Source organism: Perognathus longimembris, chromosome 6, assembly GCF_023159225.1.
Source record: "Perognathus longimembris pacificus isolate PPM17 chromosome 6, ASM2315922v1, whole genome shotgun sequence".
In the NCBI taxonomy this organism is placed as follows: domain Eukaryota; kingdom Metazoa; phylum Chordata; class Mammalia; order Rodentia; family Heteromyidae; genus Perognathus; species Perognathus longimembris.
Window position 1 is genome coordinate 10,602,325 of NC_063166.1, and position 18,785 is coordinate 10,621,109.

General features: G+C 45.4%; 2 protein-coding genes and 1 pseudogene across 5 annotated transcripts in view; all 3 read right to left on the reverse strand.

Annotated features, from left to right (window-relative positions):
* The window catches only part of Rnf8 (ring finger protein 8), a 29,961-nt gene extending 18,117 nt beyond the window's left edge, over window positions 1–11,844 (reverse strand). Inside the window, exons 1-2 of one of the 2 annotated variants that reach the window (XM_048347840.1) lie at window positions 11,554–11,843; window positions 1,879–2,007 (exon numbers count right to left, since the gene is read on the reverse strand). In XM_048347840.1, coding sequence (XP_048203797.1) covers window positions 1,879–2,007; window positions 11,554–11,664 — 240 coding nt within the window. In that variant the 5' untranslated portion in view covers window positions 11,665–11,843. Of the gene's footprint in view, window positions 1–1,878; window positions 2,008–11,553 lie in introns of both variants that reach the window. The other variant, XM_048347839.1, reaches the window with a different exon arrangement.
* On the reverse strand, window positions 2,530–3,891 carry LOC125352373 (annotated as a pseudogene).
* A 3,533-nt stretch (window positions 11,845–15,377) lies between the features above and the next one.
* The window catches only part of Tbc1d22b (TBC1 domain family member 22B), a 54,220-nt gene continuing 50,812 nt past the window's right edge, over window positions 15,378–18,785 (reverse strand). For 2 of the 3 annotated variants that reach the window (XM_048347842.1, XM_048347841.1), the window contains exon 13: window positions 16,236–16,673. In XM_048347842.1, coding sequence (XP_048203799.1) covers window positions 16,545–16,673 — 129 coding nt within the window. In that variant the 3' untranslated portion in view covers window positions 16,236–16,544. Of the gene's footprint in view, window positions 16,159–16,235; window positions 16,674–18,785 lie in introns of those variants that run through there. The other variant, XR_007211200.1, reaches the window with a different exon arrangement.

An 18,785-nucleotide genomic window follows, 5' to 3' on the forward strand; every position in this document is an offset into this window, starting at 1 on the left:
GCCTTCTATACATGAAGCCCTAGGTTCCATTCCCCAGCACCACATATATAGAAAATGGCCAGAAGTGGCACTGTGGCTCAAGTGGTAGAGCGCTAGCCTTGAGCAAAGAAAAGCCAGGGACAGTGCTCAGGCCCTGAGTCCAAGGCCCAGGACTGGCAAAAAAAAAAAAAAAAGCAAGGGAGAAAGTTCCAAGAAGTAGGGAGTAGACTAAGGGAGACCAATAGAGGGGGTAAGGCTGATCAGGATACATTGTATATAAATGTAGAAATCTCAAGGGAACCCCTCCTGTACAACTAATGTATGCTAATGAAAAACAGACAACAAAAGTGCACATTTCAAATACCTAAGATGAGTAACCACAAAGTAAACATATTGGTGTTATCTATCATGAGTTCTGTTTTTTCTTCTAAAGTTTACATAGGACAGGTCCTGGTGGCTCACACTTTTAATCCTCAGATTGAGATCTGAGGATCACCGTTTGAAGTTAGCTTAGGCAGAAAAGTTGGTGAGACTCTTATCTCCAATTAACCAACAAAAAGCCAGAAGTGGAGCTGTGGCACAAGTGGTTGAACACCAGCCTTGAGTGAAAAGCCCAAGGGATTTCACTTAGGCCCATGTGACAAGAATTTGAACTCCAGTTCTCTTGGCTTACTTGCTCAGCTGGTGCTCTATTATTTGAACCATGTCTCTAGCCCAACTTCTTACTAATTGCTTTGGAGGAATATAACAGACTATTTCTGCCTGAGTTGACTTTAAACTGTGATCCTCCAAGTACCAGTCTTCTGATAGGCTAGAATTACAATAGTGCCTGGCTCCCTTGGGGTTCTTATTTTAATTTCTCCCCTGATCATTAATGAGAATGAACAACTTTTCCGGGACATTGAACTTTTCCCCCCCAGTCCAGGGCCTTGAATTCAAGGCCTGGGTGCTATCCCTGAGCCTCTTTGTGCTCAAGGCTAACACTCTACCACGAAAGCCACTTCCAGCTTTTTCTGAGTAGTTTGTTGGAGATAAGACTCTCATGGACTTTTCTGCCTGAGCTGGCTTTGAACTGAGATCCTCATATTTCAGACTCCTGGGTAGCTAGGATTAATAGGCATGAGCCACTAAGAACATTTTTAATATTCTTCATAAATGTCCTTTACCCATTTTGAAAACTGGGTCGTATCTTCTTTTTTAAATACACACATACATGTGTATGTATGTATATTCCTGGCCAGTAAAGCAGTATAAAATGGTATCTAGACATTTCAGACTTTCTAAACTTAGTTGTTTATGGTAGAATTCCTCTCACCTCAGAGTTGTTATTTTCATTACATTCTCGGTGCTTGCATACCTGCACTTTAGTATTCCCATCTCTGGGCTTTGTATACTCTCCATCAGACAACACACAGGTTTGTTTAAAGCAGAAAACCCTTTTATTCAAAATAAATTATCTTCAGGTTTGGATGGGTGGGGGCGAGTTAGGAAAGGAGCTAAGTGCAGTTAAGCTCACTTTCTCCTCCCTTCCCTTGTCCCTCGAGCCATGGATGTCTTCCAGGAGCTTCATCTGATTCCTAGGGTCTCTGGACCTTCAATCCAAAAGAGCCACTCCCCCAAGAACTTAGTCTAGTATTTTTAATAGGACCTATGGCCCCAATTCACATGTACCCTTCATAGTTACAATTCATTCAGTAACAACTCATTAAACCCAGGTCATTAGGAACTACTGATGTAATTTAGCCTCTAGTAGCATACAGAAGTTGTACAGAAGAAAACAAAGTGATAAAGGAAGAACATGAATGTTTTCAGTTTTATACAATGAATTATCTGCAAAACAAAGTAATATAAAAATACATGAGAACTCAAAAGTCATTAGGCACCTATGCATGCTCATACCTTGTTGTCCTTAATTGTCCACTGGCCCTCAGGGTTTTGTTTCAAAATACAGTGGTTTCGAGAAATCATCAGTGGACAGACTTTTGATACTAGCTGGTATGTGACACCAAATCCTCGTCCTATAGTTACCTAGAAGACAACAATGTAAGGAGAGATGATCAAGCACTGTGTTGAAAAGAGAGGTCCTTTAGTCTTATCAACCGGCAGTGTACAAGATCCTGACTTAGGAAAACAGAATCCTAAGGTATCCAAACAATTCTGCTGTTTTGAGAGCCATGAAGTAGAAAAAAGCAAGAAGGTGCCATAAGAAGAGAGAGCTGAAAGGAGTTAATTGTGGGCTCTCAGGGTTGCCAGGGCCAACCTGATTCAATCACAGATAGAGTGATGAATGAATGGTCTGGGAAGAGGCCCAAGAGTTGTATGGCTGGGTCACAGAGAAGTTCTGCTTACATTTGTTTGTTTGTTTTACGACTTATATTTTCACATCATGTTTGTAAAAACAGAAGCAGGTGACATTTGCACTTATAAGGCCTTTTCCTTAGCTGTGGCTTTTCTTCCAAGACAAAGTCCCCAGGTGTGAGAGAACCAGAAGTTTATCTTGAGGCTGGTATCCAGCTGGTGTGGTGACTGGTTTGCTGCAATGTCTAGTGTCTAGGACACTTGTGACAGGTGCAATAGCAACAGGATTTCACACTGGGGTTTTTTTTTTTTTTCTTAAAGTAAGTATGCTCCCAGTTTCTCATTTATACGTTCCTTTGAGTGCTTGCCTCATAAACATAAAGCCCTGGGTTGGATTCCCCAGCACATATATAGAAAACAACCAGAAGTGGCGCTGTGGCTCAAGTGGTAGAGTGCTAGCCTTGAGCAAAAAGAAGCCAGGGACAGTGCTCAGGCCCTGAATCCAAGGCCCAGGATTGGCAAAAAAAAAAATTTTTTTAAGGGGGGGTTTAGGTCTCAGGCAAAAAAAGTTTTTCTCCCTCCCCTCAGGAGGTGATAATGTGTGGCTATCCTCAAAGGGAACAAAATGGACAGGTCAATAGAATCCAAGTCTGAAATGACAGCAAATTATCTCAACTATAAATTTCCCAATACCATGTCGCAAGCCTGTTGTTGAAAGGATTCCTCCAACAATACCACAGAGTCTTACAAAAAACTGCCAGAATGGCATTTGCTCCTCTGTAACAGTCACAATGAGAGAGTGGAGATTGTATTTCATGAAGATTCCAGAAACTCTGTGGCTGCCTGCAACATGGATGACAATGTGCTCCCTTTCTATGACAGAAAACTGATGTGATTCTGCTGAAATTGTGTATGTCTGGAGTTTTCTTGGCACTACTGTAATAAAATACTGGAACATCTGGTTGTGATCTACAGCAGCTTTTTCAGTTCCATCCAGAGGACTAATAATTCCTGCAACAACCTCTCCAAAAGACAGGTGATCTATTCTGTGAGAAACGTAGGAGTTACGGCTGACCAGTGCTGCCAAGCGTGCATGCCCACAAGTGTGTGGAATTGCCTTTCCCCCAGTTAGGTGAAAATTCCCTGCTACTCTATTAATGTTGAGATGGCTACAGATTCTGCACAATCTGGAGACGGTGACCAGTCATCTTCCCTGGGTGAAAGTGCCGTAGATGAGTTTTTCAAAGCACTTTTGAATATCACATCCTGAAGAGAATGCTCTTCTTGTAGCCTACTCCGAATAAGCTGCGACATCCTTTGTCACTGTGAAAGTTCAAATATTACTGGTTCATAAATAAGACCATCTACAGAAGCAACCACTGCTTCTGCTAAATTCAACATCTAAAAATCTTTACCTACTTCATATTCATACTTCATGATGTACCTTGATATACTGAGAATTCCATTACTGTTAGCAAGGCCATGGTAACAAAGGCCATGAGAGAAACTGTACCTCCATTGGCTGAGGTATCTACAGAGCTTTTGAGAGCCTTTGGAAAGACATCTAATTCTTTCACCAAACTTACTATTTTTTTCCTGATTCAGTCGCCTCATCTTTAGGAAATCTTTCCTTTTCCTTCATAAAGTCATGCTTGTGGTTCGACCCAGTCCCAGCCGAACACCATGTATCAAAGGAGCCTGGGTGGCTGTGTTTAGGTTTTTTGATTTTTGAGTTTGGTTGGTTGGTTGGGGTTTTTTTGTTTGTTTTGGTTGTGGGGCTTGAACTCTGGGCCTGGTCGCTGTCCCTGAGCTCTTCAGCTTAAGGCTAGCTCTCTACTCCTTGAGTCACAGCACCACTCCCAGTTTTTTGAGGAACCTTCAAACTGCCTTCCAGAGTGGTGGTACTACTTTACATTCCCACCAACAGTGCAGTAGAGTTCCTTTTTCCCACATCACTGACAGCATTTGTTGTTTGAATTCTTGATGGTAGCCAATCTCATTGGGGCAAAACAGAATCTCAAAGCTGTTTTGATTTGCATCTTCTTTATGGCCCAGGATGTTGAGCATTTCCTCATGTGTTTATTTGCCGTTCTTTCTTCTGAGAAGTCTCTTTTCCTCGTGTGCTTATTTGCCACTCTTGCTTCTTCTGAGAAGTCTCTCTGTAGGTCCATTGTTCATTTGTTGATTGGTTTGTTCATTTTGGGGGGGCTAAATATTTTTTGAGTTCCTTGTACATTTTGGATATTAGGCCTTTGTAGATGTGTTTCTGTGAATTTTATTTATTTTTTTTTTTTGCCAGTCCTAGGCCGTGAACTCAGGGCCTGAGCACTGTCCCTGGCTTCTTTTTTGCTCAAGGCTAGCATTCTGCCACTTGAGCCACAGCGCCACTTCTGGCCATTTTCTGTATATGTGGTGCTGAGGAATCGAACCCAGGGCCTCATGTATACGAGGCAAGCACTCTTGCCACTAGGCCATATCCCCAGCCCCTGTAGATGTGTTTCTGGAAAAGATCTTCTCCCAGTGTGTTAACTGTCTTTCTAGTTTAGTGACTGTGCCCTCTGTTGTGAAGATACTTTTTGTTTTGATGCAATCCCACATGTCAAGTCTCTTTCCTATTTGCTGTACCTTTTTCAAATAGTTTCTGCCTGTGCTTATAAGTTCTAATGTTTCTCCTACTCCATCTTGTAATAGTTTCAATGTTTCAGGTCTGATGTTGAGGTCTTTAAACCACTTTGAGTTAATACTGGTACATGGTGACAAACAGGGATCCAACTTTAGTTTTCTACATAAGGACATCCAGTTTGTTTGTTTTTTCAAATAGCACTTATTGAAGAGGCTATCTTTTTTCCATTGCACATTTTTTGGCTCCCTTGTCAAATATCAGATAACTGTATGTAGCTTTATTTCTGGGTCTTCTAGTCTGTTCCACTGATCTTCAGGTCTATCTTTGTGCCAGTACCAAACTTTTTGTTATTTTAGCTCTGCAGTAGAGCATGAAGTCTGGGATTGAGATATCACCAGCATTGCCATTTTTGTCTAGCACTGCTTTGGCTATTTGAGGTCTTTTGTTGTTCCACATGAATTTTTGGATTGTTTTCTCATTGGGATTTTGATGGGCATTGTGTTAAATTTGTAGATTACCTTTGGCAGTATTGACAATTTCACGATATTAATTTTACCTAACCATGAACATGGGAGGTTTTTCCAGTTCCTTATGTAGTCCCCAATTTCTTTCTTCAGATTTTTAAACTTTTTCCTATAGAGATCTTTTGTTTCCTTGGTTAGGTTTATTCCCTCTTTTTCTGTTTTTTTTTTTTTTTTTTGAGGCTATTACAAATAGAACTGCTTTCCTGATTTCCCTCTCTTATTGTACATTGTTGATATACAAAAAGGCTACTGATTTTTGTATCCTGCAACTTTGCCAAAGCTCTAGGAGCTACAATTAAGAGGACAAGGTACAGGGCTGGGGATATGGCCTAGTGGCAAGAGTGCTTGCCTCGTATACATGAGGCCCTGGGTTCATTTCCCCAGCACCACATATACAGAAAATGGCCAGAAGGGGCGCTGTGGCTCAAGTGGCAGAGTGCTAGACTTGAGCAAAAAGAAGCCAGGGACAGTGCTCAGGCCCTGAGTCCAAGCCCCAGGACTGGCCAAAAAAAAAAAAAAAAAAGAAGACAAGGTACAGGCTGGGAATATGGCCTAGTGGCAAGATTGCTTGCCTCGTATACGTGTAACCCTGGGTTTGATTCCTCAGCACCACATATATACAAAAGGCCAGAAGAGGCGGTGTGGCTCAAGTGGCAGAGTGCTAGCCTTGAGCAAAAAGAAGCCAGGGACAGTGCTCAGGCCCTGAGTCCAAGTGCCAGGACTGGCAAAAAAAAAAAAAAAAGAGTACAAGGTGCATAACTGGAAATCTCAATACCAGAACTTAATTTCTCATGGGAACTGCACACCAATAATATCAAGTAGTCATTGAGAATTGTTTCCATTAGTTTTGATCAGCTCTAGAAGCTTGGGTGTAGAGTCCATCAGGTCCTTTAGAGATAGGATTATGTAGTCTACAAATAAGAATAGTTTGATTTCTTATCTATCTATGCAAATTCCTTTATGTGTTTCTCTTGTCTTATTGCTCTGGTAGGAGTTTCAGAGTTATATTAAAAAGGAGAGAATGGACATCCTTGCCTTGTTCCTGACTTTATTTATTTATTTATTTATTTTTGCCAGTCCTGGGCCTTGGACTCACGGCCTGAGCACTGTCCCTGGCTTCTTTTTGCTCAAGGCTAGCACTCTGCCACTTGAGCCACAGCGCCACTTCTGGCCATTTTCTATATATGTGGTGCTGGGGAATTGAACCCAGGGCTTCATGTATATGAAGCCAGCGCTCTTGCCTTGTTCCTGACTTTAGAGGAAATTTTTTTTGGTGTTTTTTTTTGTTTTGTTTTGTTTTTTGCCATTTAGTATGTTGATGGCTATTGGTCTGTCATATATAGCCCCCCCCCTTTTTTTTTACTAGTCATGGGGGCTCTGTCCCTGCTTTTTTGCCCAAGGCTAGTGGTCCACCATTTTGAACCACTGCTCTACTTCTGGTTTTTAGGTAGTTAATTGACAAACTTCCCTGCTCATGCTCACAGGAACCACAATCTTCAGATCTCAGCTTCCTGAGTAGTTAGTATTACAGGTGTGAGCCACTAGCTTGATATAGTCTTTTTATGTTAAGGTATGTGTTTTATATTCCTAGCTTCTCCAGAGCTTTTAATATGAATGGATGCTGGATTCTGTTGAAGGCGTTTTCTGCATATTACACTTATTGATACACACACACACACACACACACACACACACACACATATTTAAACCTGTCTTGCATCTCTGGGATAAAACCCACTTGATCATGGTGTATAATTTTTTTTTTATTTTTCCAAAATTTTTATTATCAAACTGATGTACAGAGAGGTTACAGTTTCATACGTTAGGCATTGGATACATTACTTGTAATGGTGTATAATTTTTTTAATTAGTTGTTGAATTCTGTTGGCAAGTATTTTATTAAGGAGCTTTGTATTTATGGTCATCAGAGAGATTGCCCTACAGATCTCTTTACATTGGGTCCCTACCCAATGAAATATAATGAAGTATAATGCTGGATTCATAAAATGTGTTTGTAAGTGATCCTTCTATTTCTATTTCATAGAAAACTTTGAGTAGTACTGGTATTAGTTCATCTTTAAAGCTTTTAGAGAATTCATCTGTGAATCCATCAGGTCCTGGACTTGTCCTTGTTAGAAGACTATTACTTCCTCAATCTCATTGCTCGTTATGGATCTATTTGGGTGGTTTACATCTTCTTGGTTTATCTTAGGCAGCTTATATGTCTCTGGAAATTTAACCATATGTGCTAGATTTTTCCATCTTATTTGAGTATAGGTTTTGAGAGTAATTGCTCATAATCTTTTGGAAATGTTGGATATATGTTCTGACATTACCTTTGTTGTCTTTTTTTTTTTTTTTTGCCAGTCCTGGGGCTTGGACTCAGGGCCTGAGCACTGTCCCTGGCTTCTTTTTGCTCAAGGCTAGCACTCTGCCACTTGAGCCACAGCGCCCCTTCTGGATGTTTTCTGTATATGTGGTGCTGGGCAATTGAACCCAGGGCCTCATGTATACGAGGCAAGCACTCTTGCCACTAGGCCATATCCCCAGGCCCTGTTGTCTTTTTTTTTTTAATGAGTCTCTTTTCTCTTTTTTTGTCAACTTAGCTATGGCTCTATCAAATTTATTAATTTTTTCAAAGAACCAGCTTTTTGTCTGGTTGATTCTATGGGTTTTTAGTTCTTTTTTTTTTTTTTTTGGCCAGTCCTGGGGCTTGGACTCAGGGCCTGAGCACTGTCCCTGGCTTCCTTTTGCTCAAGGCTAGCACTCTGCCACTTGAGCCACAGCGCCACTTCTGGCCATTTTCTGTATATGTGGTGCTGGGGAATCGAACCCAGGGCCTCATGTATATGAGGCAAGCTCTCTTGCCACTAGGCCATATCCCCAGCCCCAGTTCTTTTCTTTTTTCTTTTTTTTCTTTTTTTTTACTTCTGCCCTAGTTATTTTTTTAGGTAGGAGGTTGGGAATTGGATTGTTAAAGCTGGAAAATACAGAGTAACAACTAGAAACTCTTATCATTTGTTTCCCTTTAAAATGCTGTGGTGACTACCTCACTAAAACTGTCTAAAGTTTTTTAGTCCTTTGACAGTTTGCCAGAAATTTCACTAATTCTAGAAGTTCCTCTGAATTGTTATGTATATCCTATAAAAATGGAATGTTTAGGGATATAGTATAATAGTTCAGTGATGGGAGGAATATTTAAGAAGTATCTGTCACTCCTATTTACTAAGAATTTCCATTTGGTAGATTTCTAAGACAGAATGTATTCCATATTCCATTTTACTAGTTCAGCCAGAATGACATTAGGGAAAACAGTATAGAAGAGACAGAAGAGAACTTTTTTTCTGAAATTGCCTCCAATAGCCTTTGAATCCAGAAAAAGAAGAAAACATTCATTTTGTCTTTTCTTTCACTGCCGGATCTTAGAACTTACCTAGACTGATGCTACAGTTAAAAGTACAATGTGTGGGGCTGGGGATATAGCCTAGTGGCAAGAGTGCCTGCCTCGGATACACGAGGCCCTAGGTTCGATTCCCCAGCACCACATATACAGAAAACGGCCAGAAGGGGCGCTGTGGCTCAAGTGGCAGAGTGCTAGCCTTGAGCGGGAAGAAGCCAGGGACAGTGCTCAGGCCCTGAGTCCAAGGCCCAGGACTGGCGAAAAAAAAAAAAAAAAAAAAAAAAAAGTACAATGTGCACAACTAGAAATCTCAAAAACCAGGACTTAATTCCCCATGGGAACTACACACCAAAAACATCCAGTCATTGAGAAATGTTTCCATTAGCAAGTTTTGCAGGCCTCTGAACACACTGACATTATCAACCTAGAGATAATCTTGTTCCTTCCACTTTCATTAAAGGATACCAAGGATCCCTTTTGTCTTGGGATCTTGTTTCTTAGATGACCTGCACCTACTCTAGAACCATCCTTTCCCTTTTGTCACCCCTCTGAGGAAAGAATCCTTCATGAAGACCAAATACAAGAGCAAAAAAAACAGGACTCCTCTTTATCCCCTCTCCAGATGTAGTTTCTGCTGATTTCTTCCACAGCTTTCATTTTCAAATAAACTTTTCCTTATTGAAAAAAAAAAAAGAAAAACAAGGAAAAAGATGATGCTATGACTTTTCTTTCTAGAACTGGGAAGTAGCTAATTTGTGACCGATTTGTACTTGTTTTTAAATACCAAATTCGCTGGACTGGTTTAAGAAATTTAAAGACATCCAATTCAGCCCTGGTAGGATTCTCTTCATTATTTTACTGTCTTATATACAAAACTGGGACTTTGAAGGGAAATAGAGAGGCAAGGATCTGACTTGACTGCACACCTCCCCAAATCTTGTGCAACATCTGGCTATATATGGTTGTGTGAAAGAGCTGAGTGCACTTGCAGGGACTGGATTAAGTAATGCATGTAAAACAAGTTATACACAAAAATAACATTTTATAGCCTCTAATTTTGCAACGTTTAAAGCTGCATCTGAATTCCTCCTTGATTTGAGGAAGCACTGCTTCATTGATTAAATCCTCCTTCCTCCCTCAAACCACAAACTCCATCTAGTACAAATTCTATTTATCTCTAAGTACACCAAACAATATGCATAGTCAATAACTGTCTAAGAGACTATAAACTGAGACTATAAAGCTTATTTTAATAATCCAACTTGAAATACATAATCAATCAAAAACCTTGTGAAAAACTGAAGCTTTATATTGCTTGTTATTTTTCAAACAGGATCTCAGGAAGGCCTGGATCAGATCCTCTACATACCTCCTGTGTACAGAACTGCACTGCCACACCTTGCATGTTGCTTGATAAGGGTCTCACTCTTTGCTTAGGCTGGCCTGGACAAATGAGCCTCTTAATCCCTCTGGCCTCCAACAGTGATCCTCTCAATCGCCTTCTCCAGACTGGCTAGGGTTCCAGGTGTGAACTACCCATCTGTTCAAGTAATTCTTTCACTTCTAACATAATGGCCAACATAAACCTCTCATACTTATTCCCCAGGTCCAAATGGTTCCCCGTCATAATTGTCCCTGACCCAGAAGTACATTCCAGTCTAACTGCAATTATGTTTCCCCACCACCCTGCTCTTGATTTCCTAGATGCACCACACTAGTTCTAATCCTGTAAAAAGGCCTCACCTTTCCTTTTCCAACTTTCTTAAAACTTTGCATGTAACCGTGCGTGCGCAGGTGGTTCCTGCCTCTCATACTCTGAAGGCTGAGATCTGAGAATCGCATTTGGAAGCCAACCTGAGCCAGAACGTCTGTGAGACTCTACATACAATCAAACACCAAAAAACCGGAAGTGGAGCTGTGGCTGAAGTGACAGAGCCCTAACCTGGAGCAAAAGATCTGAGGGACCAGGCCCTGAGTAGTAGCACCAAAAACAAACCAAAACAACCCAGATGCCAGGGGCTCCCACCTGCTATCCTAGCTACTCAGGAAGCTTGAGATCTGAGGATTCAAAGTTATCCAGGTCAGGAAAGGCCGTGAGATTCAATTAACTACCAAGAAGGGGGGGAGGGGAAGCTGGAAGTGGAGCTGTGGCTTAACTAGTACCGCCCAAGCATGAGCGAGACAGCTCAGGGGCAGGGCCCACGCCCTGAGTTCAAGCCCCAAGAGCAGTGCACACACAACCACCACCACCACCAAAACCGAAGGCTTTCCACGCACAACCGCGTCAGCAAGCACTCTAAGCAGGCCTGTGGCCTCCTCAGGAGGGGGACGCCCTCAGGGGACCCCAGCCCCAGGCCCTTCCCAAGGCGCACCTTTCCTGAGACCTGGGGGTGAGGGGGAGAAATGAGCCTCCGAAGCGCCCCACCCCTAAACCTACGAGTTCAAAATAAAGTTAGCAGGCCACGCCCTGGGCGGCCCTTCCGAGGCCGGCCCGCCCTTCCCCGCCTCGCGGGCCGCGGGAGACTGGGCCGGAGTGAGGCCTGGGGGGCCCCCGTCCCGCGACCGCCGTCCCGGCCGCCTTCCCGGGGCGGGGCCTGGCCCTGGCCGCCCCTCCGCCGCTCCGGCGCCCCTCCCACCGGCCCGGCCCGGCCCGCCTCCGAGGCCCGCACCGGCACCCGCACGCCCGGCCCGGCCCGGCCGCCCCGAGGCCTGCGCGCCCTGCCCCTCACCTCGCGCCCGTCCTCCAGCAGCAACCACTCGGCGTTCATCCCTATTCGTCTCAGGCACCAGCCCCGGCGGCCGGATCGGCGTCCCTTAACCAAGGAGCCCGGCTCCCCCATGGTCCGCTCGGTTCCCCGGTGGGAGTCAGCAGCGGACGAGAGCCGGGCCTCGGGTCCCACAAGTCCGCGCCATTTCTAGGCAACAGACAGAAGCAGTCGCTCCGGTTCGCGTTCGAGGCGAACGAACGCGCGCTCCGGCGCTGCGCGTGGCCGGCGGCCAGCCGGAAGCCCGGGCTCTGCGCATGCGCGGCTGGAAGGCCGCGGCTGCGAGCGTTGGAGCCCGGCTGTGGCGGGGGTAGGAAAGGGGCGGGGCCCGGCTCCGCCCCGCCCATCCCAGCCCCCGCCCCCCCCGGCTCTACCCATATAATATAAAAGAGCTAGGTGTGGGAGTGGGGGCCGACTGCAGAGCAGCTGAAAGGAACTGAAGGAGAGAGGGCAGAAATGTTCCAAACGTAGATTGTAGTGATTCACACGTGTATAAACCTACAGTCATCTTACACCTGCAGTGGGTGAGTTTCTATGATAGGGAGACTATCCTCTGATTAATTTCCAACTCTTTTCCCGGGTTCTCTGGTATTGTGTGAAAGCTTCTACCTGTAGCAGTCCCTCCTATAGCGCAATGCTTTTTGGGGGGTGTAAACTCTGAGCCTTGTGTTTGCTGAACAACGTTTATGTTCTCAGTTTTCCAAAATTGTGTCCTCGGGGAGGTTGGGGGGGGAGGTGGTGTTAACACAGGAAGTAAAGAGTAAATGGCATGTGAAATCAACAGTGGAACCTGCTGAAATTGTTTTAAGAAGAGGGAGAAGGATGGGGAGAAAAACAGAAGGGGAAGGTTGTTTGGGATACATTGTATATGGGTGTGTGGGAATGGCACAAACTCTCCTGTAGAACTATGTGAGTAAAACAATAGTCAATGGCTAACAGTGATTAGGAGCTAAGTGCCAGATACTACACAAAACTTATTATGCTCTCAATGGTTTATTTTTCTTTTGGAGTCAGGGATCCAACCCAGACTGCTGTACATGACGGTAATCTCTACTATAGACTACTTATGTGATAATGGCAAATTTAAGGAAGAGCAGCTGACAATGTAGATTATTACCGTTGATGTTAGTGTTGATCACCTGGCTAAGTAGTGTGAGTCAGCTATCACCACTGTGAACTTACTCTTGTTCCTTTTCTCACAATCTACTCTGAAACGGTACTGTTGTATTCTGAGAGCAAGAATAACCCATGGAGGCACAGAAAAAGCCTAACTTGGAACTGTGGCTCAAGTGGCAGAGCACTAGCCTTGAGCAAAAGGAGCTCAGGGACAGCACCAAAGTCAAGTCCAAGCATCGGGATTGGCCAAAAAAAAAAAAAAAAAAAAGCAGATTAGCTCTTCTCCCATCATACCTCCTGCCCTAAGTGTTTTTGCTTAAAGCTAGTGCTCTACCACTTGTGCCACAGCTCCACTTCTGGCCCCTTGGTGGTTAAGTGGAGATAGAGTCTCACAGACTTTCTTGCCTAGGCAGGTTTTGACCCATGATCCTCAGATCTCAGCCTCCTGAATAGGTAGGACTGAATCTCAAATACTGATTTTTACATGGAAACTGGCAAGCTGAGGGAATTCCTTGTCCATCCTCCGATGACAGAAACTGATGAGCCAGAGCAAGGCACTGAATATCTCAAGGTATGGAAAGCATTTAGCTGTGGAAATATTCTGTCTAAATCTGTTAACCATGGTAAAAGCTTTCTGTCTCCTCTGAGGGAGGACAACAAAGGCAGGGATGGACAAGGAGAAAAGGGGAATGGGAAACCATTCCATGGCACCAGTTTTCTCAGACTCCCAAGTAAGTGAGATATGGTCCCAGGACATCAGAGCTAATTAGAATTATTAAATAGTATGTGACTGAGGTTTGGAGCTGCTTTTTTGTCCTAACTTCCTGGATTTGCTCCATCTGATCATCTGATGCTTAATCTCTTAAGTTTGCAGGGTTGTTTTGTTTTCTGTTGTTTTTTTTTTTGGTACTTGGGCTTGAACTCGGGGCCTTATACTCTGGCTTGGCCTTTTTGCTCAAGGCTGGCACTCTCCCACTAGAGCTACATCTCCACTTCAGCTTTTTGCTGGTCACTTGGAGATAAGAGTCTCACAGACTTTTCTGCCTTGGCTGGTTTTGAACCCAGATCCTCAGTTCTCAACCTCCTGAGTGGCTAGGATTACAGGCACGTGGCACTGGAGGCAGGCTTAAGAGGGAGTATTACACGCAGCTTCCTAGGCCTTCCTTAGGACACTGCCGGCACATTTCCTTCTTCCTTCTTTCTCTGTGCTCTCTTTAATCTGTTCTGTTGCTTAGAAAGTGAATGCAAAAATGTCAAGCTTGACCATGAAGCCTAGAGGCGCCAAGCAGCTAAGTACGCCACCCCCGGGTTGCCTACTTCCGAATTTTATGTGAGACAGAGGTAAATGCCCTTGTCATGTGAGTAGTGAGTGATGTAGGTTTCTGTTACATGTAGAAGAAGCTGACCTATATGTAGCTCCTAATGGCTGACACCAAGAAATACTCTCAAACCCTAGGGGGGAATTCTGGAGAAGAGAAAATCCGAACCTGTTTCGTAGATGAAAAAAATGCAACCAGACTATATTTTCTGAGACATTACATGCCAAAGCTGTCGAGAGAAAGACTTAAAGGCCAAAAAAAAAAAAAAAAAAAAAAAAAGCAGGCACCGGTGGCTCACACCTTATAACCTAGCTACGCAGGAGGCTGAGCTCTAAGGATGGTGGTTCAAAGCCAGCCAAAGCAGGAAAAGTCTGTGAGACTATCTCCAAAAAGCTACTCAAAAAAATCCAGAAGTGGCTCTGTGGCTCAGTGGTAGAATGCTAGCTCAGGGACAGCGCCCAGGCCCAGAATTCAAGCCCTAAGACTGGCAAAAAAAAAAAAAAAAAAAGCTATGTCTAGGCTGAAATGCTGTCTATTTTCCCTCCTCCGCACCTCTTGTTCTCCTCCCTCCCTCTTTTTTTTTTCCCCCTTCCCTCCTCCTCTTTGTTTCCTTAGGAAAAGGTTTCACTATGTAGCCCAGGCTAGCCCAGAACTCAAGAATTCGCATTTCCTCTGAGAATACCTTTTGGTCTTTGCTTGATGCCCTGCTTTTTCCTGTGAAAGGTTCGATCCTTCTATGTGAATGTCAGCAAGAAAAACTCAAGAAAAGGAGACAGCTTTGCTCCCAGGCTACACAAATCCACAGGAGAAAACAGCAGATGGAGGAGGAAATACACCATTTATTTACAACTCATTCACCGTACCCACAATTTCCCATACAAACATAAAAACTAAAAAAATAAAACCACCACTTGGGAGCACAAGTGTCTTTTCTTTAGTTTGTCTGGCGGAGGGAGGGCACCCTGCCCCCCCGCCCCCCCCCCCCTGCGAAGGAGACCAGAGTAGAGGCACATGGAAGGGGAAGGATGCCCCAGGACGGACTTGCCAGTGGCTCAGGGGAGGGCCTGCCTGCAAAGACCCTCGGGGCACCATCCTGTGAGGATGAGCTCCCCCTCATCCCCCCACTCCACCACCACCACCACCAAGAATGGAGTGCAGATCAGTCATCCCGTGAGCCAGGGCGGGGGGGGGGGGGGGGCGGTGACCGCAGGAGACACCAAACACCACTCTGAAAAGAGCCCCAGACTCCAGGGACACAGAGGAAACCCCTTCCCCTGACACAGACGAGTCAGCCAAAGGCAGGGGCCAGGAAAAGCCCAAGGGCAGCCCCTCCTGAGGGGGGAGGTACGTGGGTGAGAGGTGGGGGGAGCCCCACCGCTGAAGAAGAGAGGGGCAGGGTCCAGGCTGAGGAGGCGTGGGATGATGGGAGAAAAGAAAAACTGAGACACTGATGTGTGGGCTGACAGCTCCATCTTAGCCATGCCCACTCCAGCGGACGGCCAGTCTGCCCCCTGCAGACAGGGTGCCCAAAGAAGCCACCGGTCTGGCGACTTCGTCTGTGCTAGTGACCTAGATTGCTTTCACATGTCGATGCACATTATAAATATAAAATCATATCTGCTACAAAGGACATATATTTGTACATCTTTACCATATACATAATAACACAATTTACACATAATATCTTGGAGTGGGTCATCATGGAAAGAAGGTTTGGAGAGGGGACAACCCGCTCCTCCCTGCCCGGCCCTGATCCTTCCCTGCTTGGTCACTGGAGCCCCTTCTCCCCCCCGCCCCACTGGTATGGACGGGCTACACTGGACACAGAAATTCAGACAGCGACGGAAGGCTGATGGGCTTGGTACACGCTCGCACGTAGACATCTGGTGAGAAAAGGGAAAAGAAAATTCCTAGCCCTTAGGTGTGGGCCTCTTCCCAGAGTTAGGAGCCTCCTCCATCTCACTGGCTCAGACAGAGCAGGGGGAGAGCAGGTGGGGAGCCGGAAGAAGAAGGCGGGCCAGGAGTCTTCCCAACACACACAACTGTGAGAAACTCAAAGTGAGTCACAAAGAGCCAAGGTGATCAGCCTAATGACGCCCTGCCTTAGGCATGTAATAAATTTTCTATGTTTTTCCTGTTTAAAAAAAAAAAGAAATGCAATTGGTTGGGGCCTGGAGGCAAGAGCCAGCCAGCCAGCCCACGTAGGGACAATGTGAGTTGAGACCCTGAGCCTCCCCCTTTTGTCCAGATCCTTTTAAAGGGGCAGACAACCCTGTACCTCCTTTTCTGTCCTCTCCCAGAGCTGGGCCCATCCACATGGCATGGAATACTGAGAGTGGTCTGAGAGACACATCCAGAGACATGGAGTGGTGGATGCCAAGACGTTGAGACCTGGGCGGCGGGGGGGAGCTTTGTACAGCAGGAGTGGTTCCTGGCCAAGGTCCACGCTCGCTCAGTGGCCACAGTGATGAGATTGCCATCAAAGATGGGGGCAGTCTGGGTCCCCAGAGGAGACAGCACCTATCGGCGGTAGTGATTGGGGGCATCAGCAAACATGTACTTGAGTCTGTACGCCTCGGCCAGAAGCAGCCCGATCTCCTCGTTGCCCCAGTGTATCGTAGGTAGATTCTGTAGCAGCATGAGGAGGCCCTGGAAGGCAAGAAGAGCTTGTTGATCCCTGTCCAGACTGCAGATTGTCAATGGCAGACACTCCCTTAGAGACCCAGGCCTAGAGGGAAGCCCCTCCTCCAAAGCCTCCCAGTTCCTAAACCACCCCTAGCCTTGGCCCCTTGGTTACCCCCAGACACCTTGAAAAGCCTCTGCTGATTGCCTGATGCACTGACACCTGCCTCTGAAAATATGAACAGACCATGGCAACAGTGCAACTCTGTAAGATGGAGGAAGAACCACCGTCATCCGACTAAACCTCTTCCTTTTGGCCCATTCCCTTGCAGCCTCAAGCAGAGAAGGCAAGTGCTTTTAATCACTGTTGTAAAATGATAGTTTGTCTTGTCTTCCCAGCCTTTGCAAATGATAATTCTCAAAGCCAGTACTCCATCATCTGGCTAACTCGTATTTACTCAGCCATTTCCCTCTTGCTGGATGGCTAATTGGCTTAAGTTTTAAAAAAAATATTAACAAGACTGCCACATATACTGACACCCTCGTTTAACGCCAGCTCTCCTGTAAGCACCGAGCTTACTCGCCCCCGGCACACACCTCCCAGAGCCAGCTCCACGCCAGCCACGTTGATTTGTGCCTCCATAGTTTATGTCATTGCTTTCACTGTGAACACTGCCCTTTTCTGCTCTCCCTAGCTAGCTCCTATCCAGCTTCCAAAGTCCAAGTCCTCAAGCAGCTCCTTGGAAACCGCCTGGTAAAGAGGGTAGTGGAATAAAAATAAATGTGAGATTTCAGGTGACCTCTCGGTTGAGTTACCCCTGCTGCTGCTTTCCATTCTTGCTCTACCTCTCTTTCTAATCTGGCTATATTTTTTCTTCCAAGTATGAAAGTAATAGTCTTAAAACACAAACCCCAGTACTCCACCTGTAATCCTAGCTGTTTAGGAGGCTGAGATCAGGGGATCACTGTTCAAAGTCAGCCTAGGTAGGAAAGTCTATGAGACTCATCTCCAATTAACCAACAGAAAGCTGGAAATAGTGCTGGGGCTCCAAGTGGTAGAGCACTAGCATGAGCAAAAGAGCTCAGGGACAGCATCCAGGCCCTGAGTTCAAGGCCCCCATGGCCAACAACAACAAAAGACACAAAACCTAGAAGCCACCGAGAGGTTCGATTGTTAATTGTAATCTCAACATGTGGAAGAGACTCTGTGGTCTGAGGTCACAACCGCAGCTGACTTGGCCACACCTTCTCCCCGCCCCTTCCCTACCTAAACCTGGGCGGGACAGCTCTTTTGGCTGTGTGTCTCCAACTTGTGCTGGGGTGGGGGTGGGGGGACAGTTAGAGAAAACAAACTTCTCTTTCTGCCTGAATACTCCGTGTTCTCTTCTTGGTTACCTAAATTAAACCCAACAGGTGGCACAAGGCCTTGAGTTTGAAGCCCAGCCTGTTTTTGTTTTTTAAGTCAAAACAGACAAAGCAGCAATCCAATGATAACATTTTAGGAACAATTCTTTTATGGCCTTCTTGCAATTATCTAATTTTTCTCTTGTGGTTACGAAGAATGTGTAATTAGTGACAACACAGAAGCCAACAAAGGGCAGTTCAGGAGAAGGGAATAAATATGTCCTTCTGATTTGAGCACTACCTGTAATGTATAAGTAGCCTTAAGAGGCTTCCAGAAGCTTCTGGATAACGCCACCCCTAGACAGTAACCTACTTCCGGGAAGGGAGGGGAAGCAAAGCTTTGAAGAACCACTCTGCCATCTGGTGGCAATGTCCTGGCACTGCAACCTCCCCACCCTCGGCCTCTACATAGCCTAATGCTGCAAAAAATAGGTAGAGCTGGAACGTGGCTGGGGAGAATAAGGTATGAACCACAAATCAGGGCTCTTCTGTGGAGGATGGAGAAGAGGCACGGCCACGCCAGGATGCGCTAAGCATGACATGTGGCCAGATGAGACAGCAGAGCAGTGGAGGAGGGGGGCATGCCTGTAGGGCAAGCATTCGAAAATGGTTTTCAATTCATGGAAAGGAGGCCATGGCCTTTCAGAGGCACAAGCTGTAAATGCCAAAACTGCAAAAAAAAAAAAAAGGGCCTTGCAAGAGGTTCCTGCTGAGAATCCACAAATCCCAAAGGGA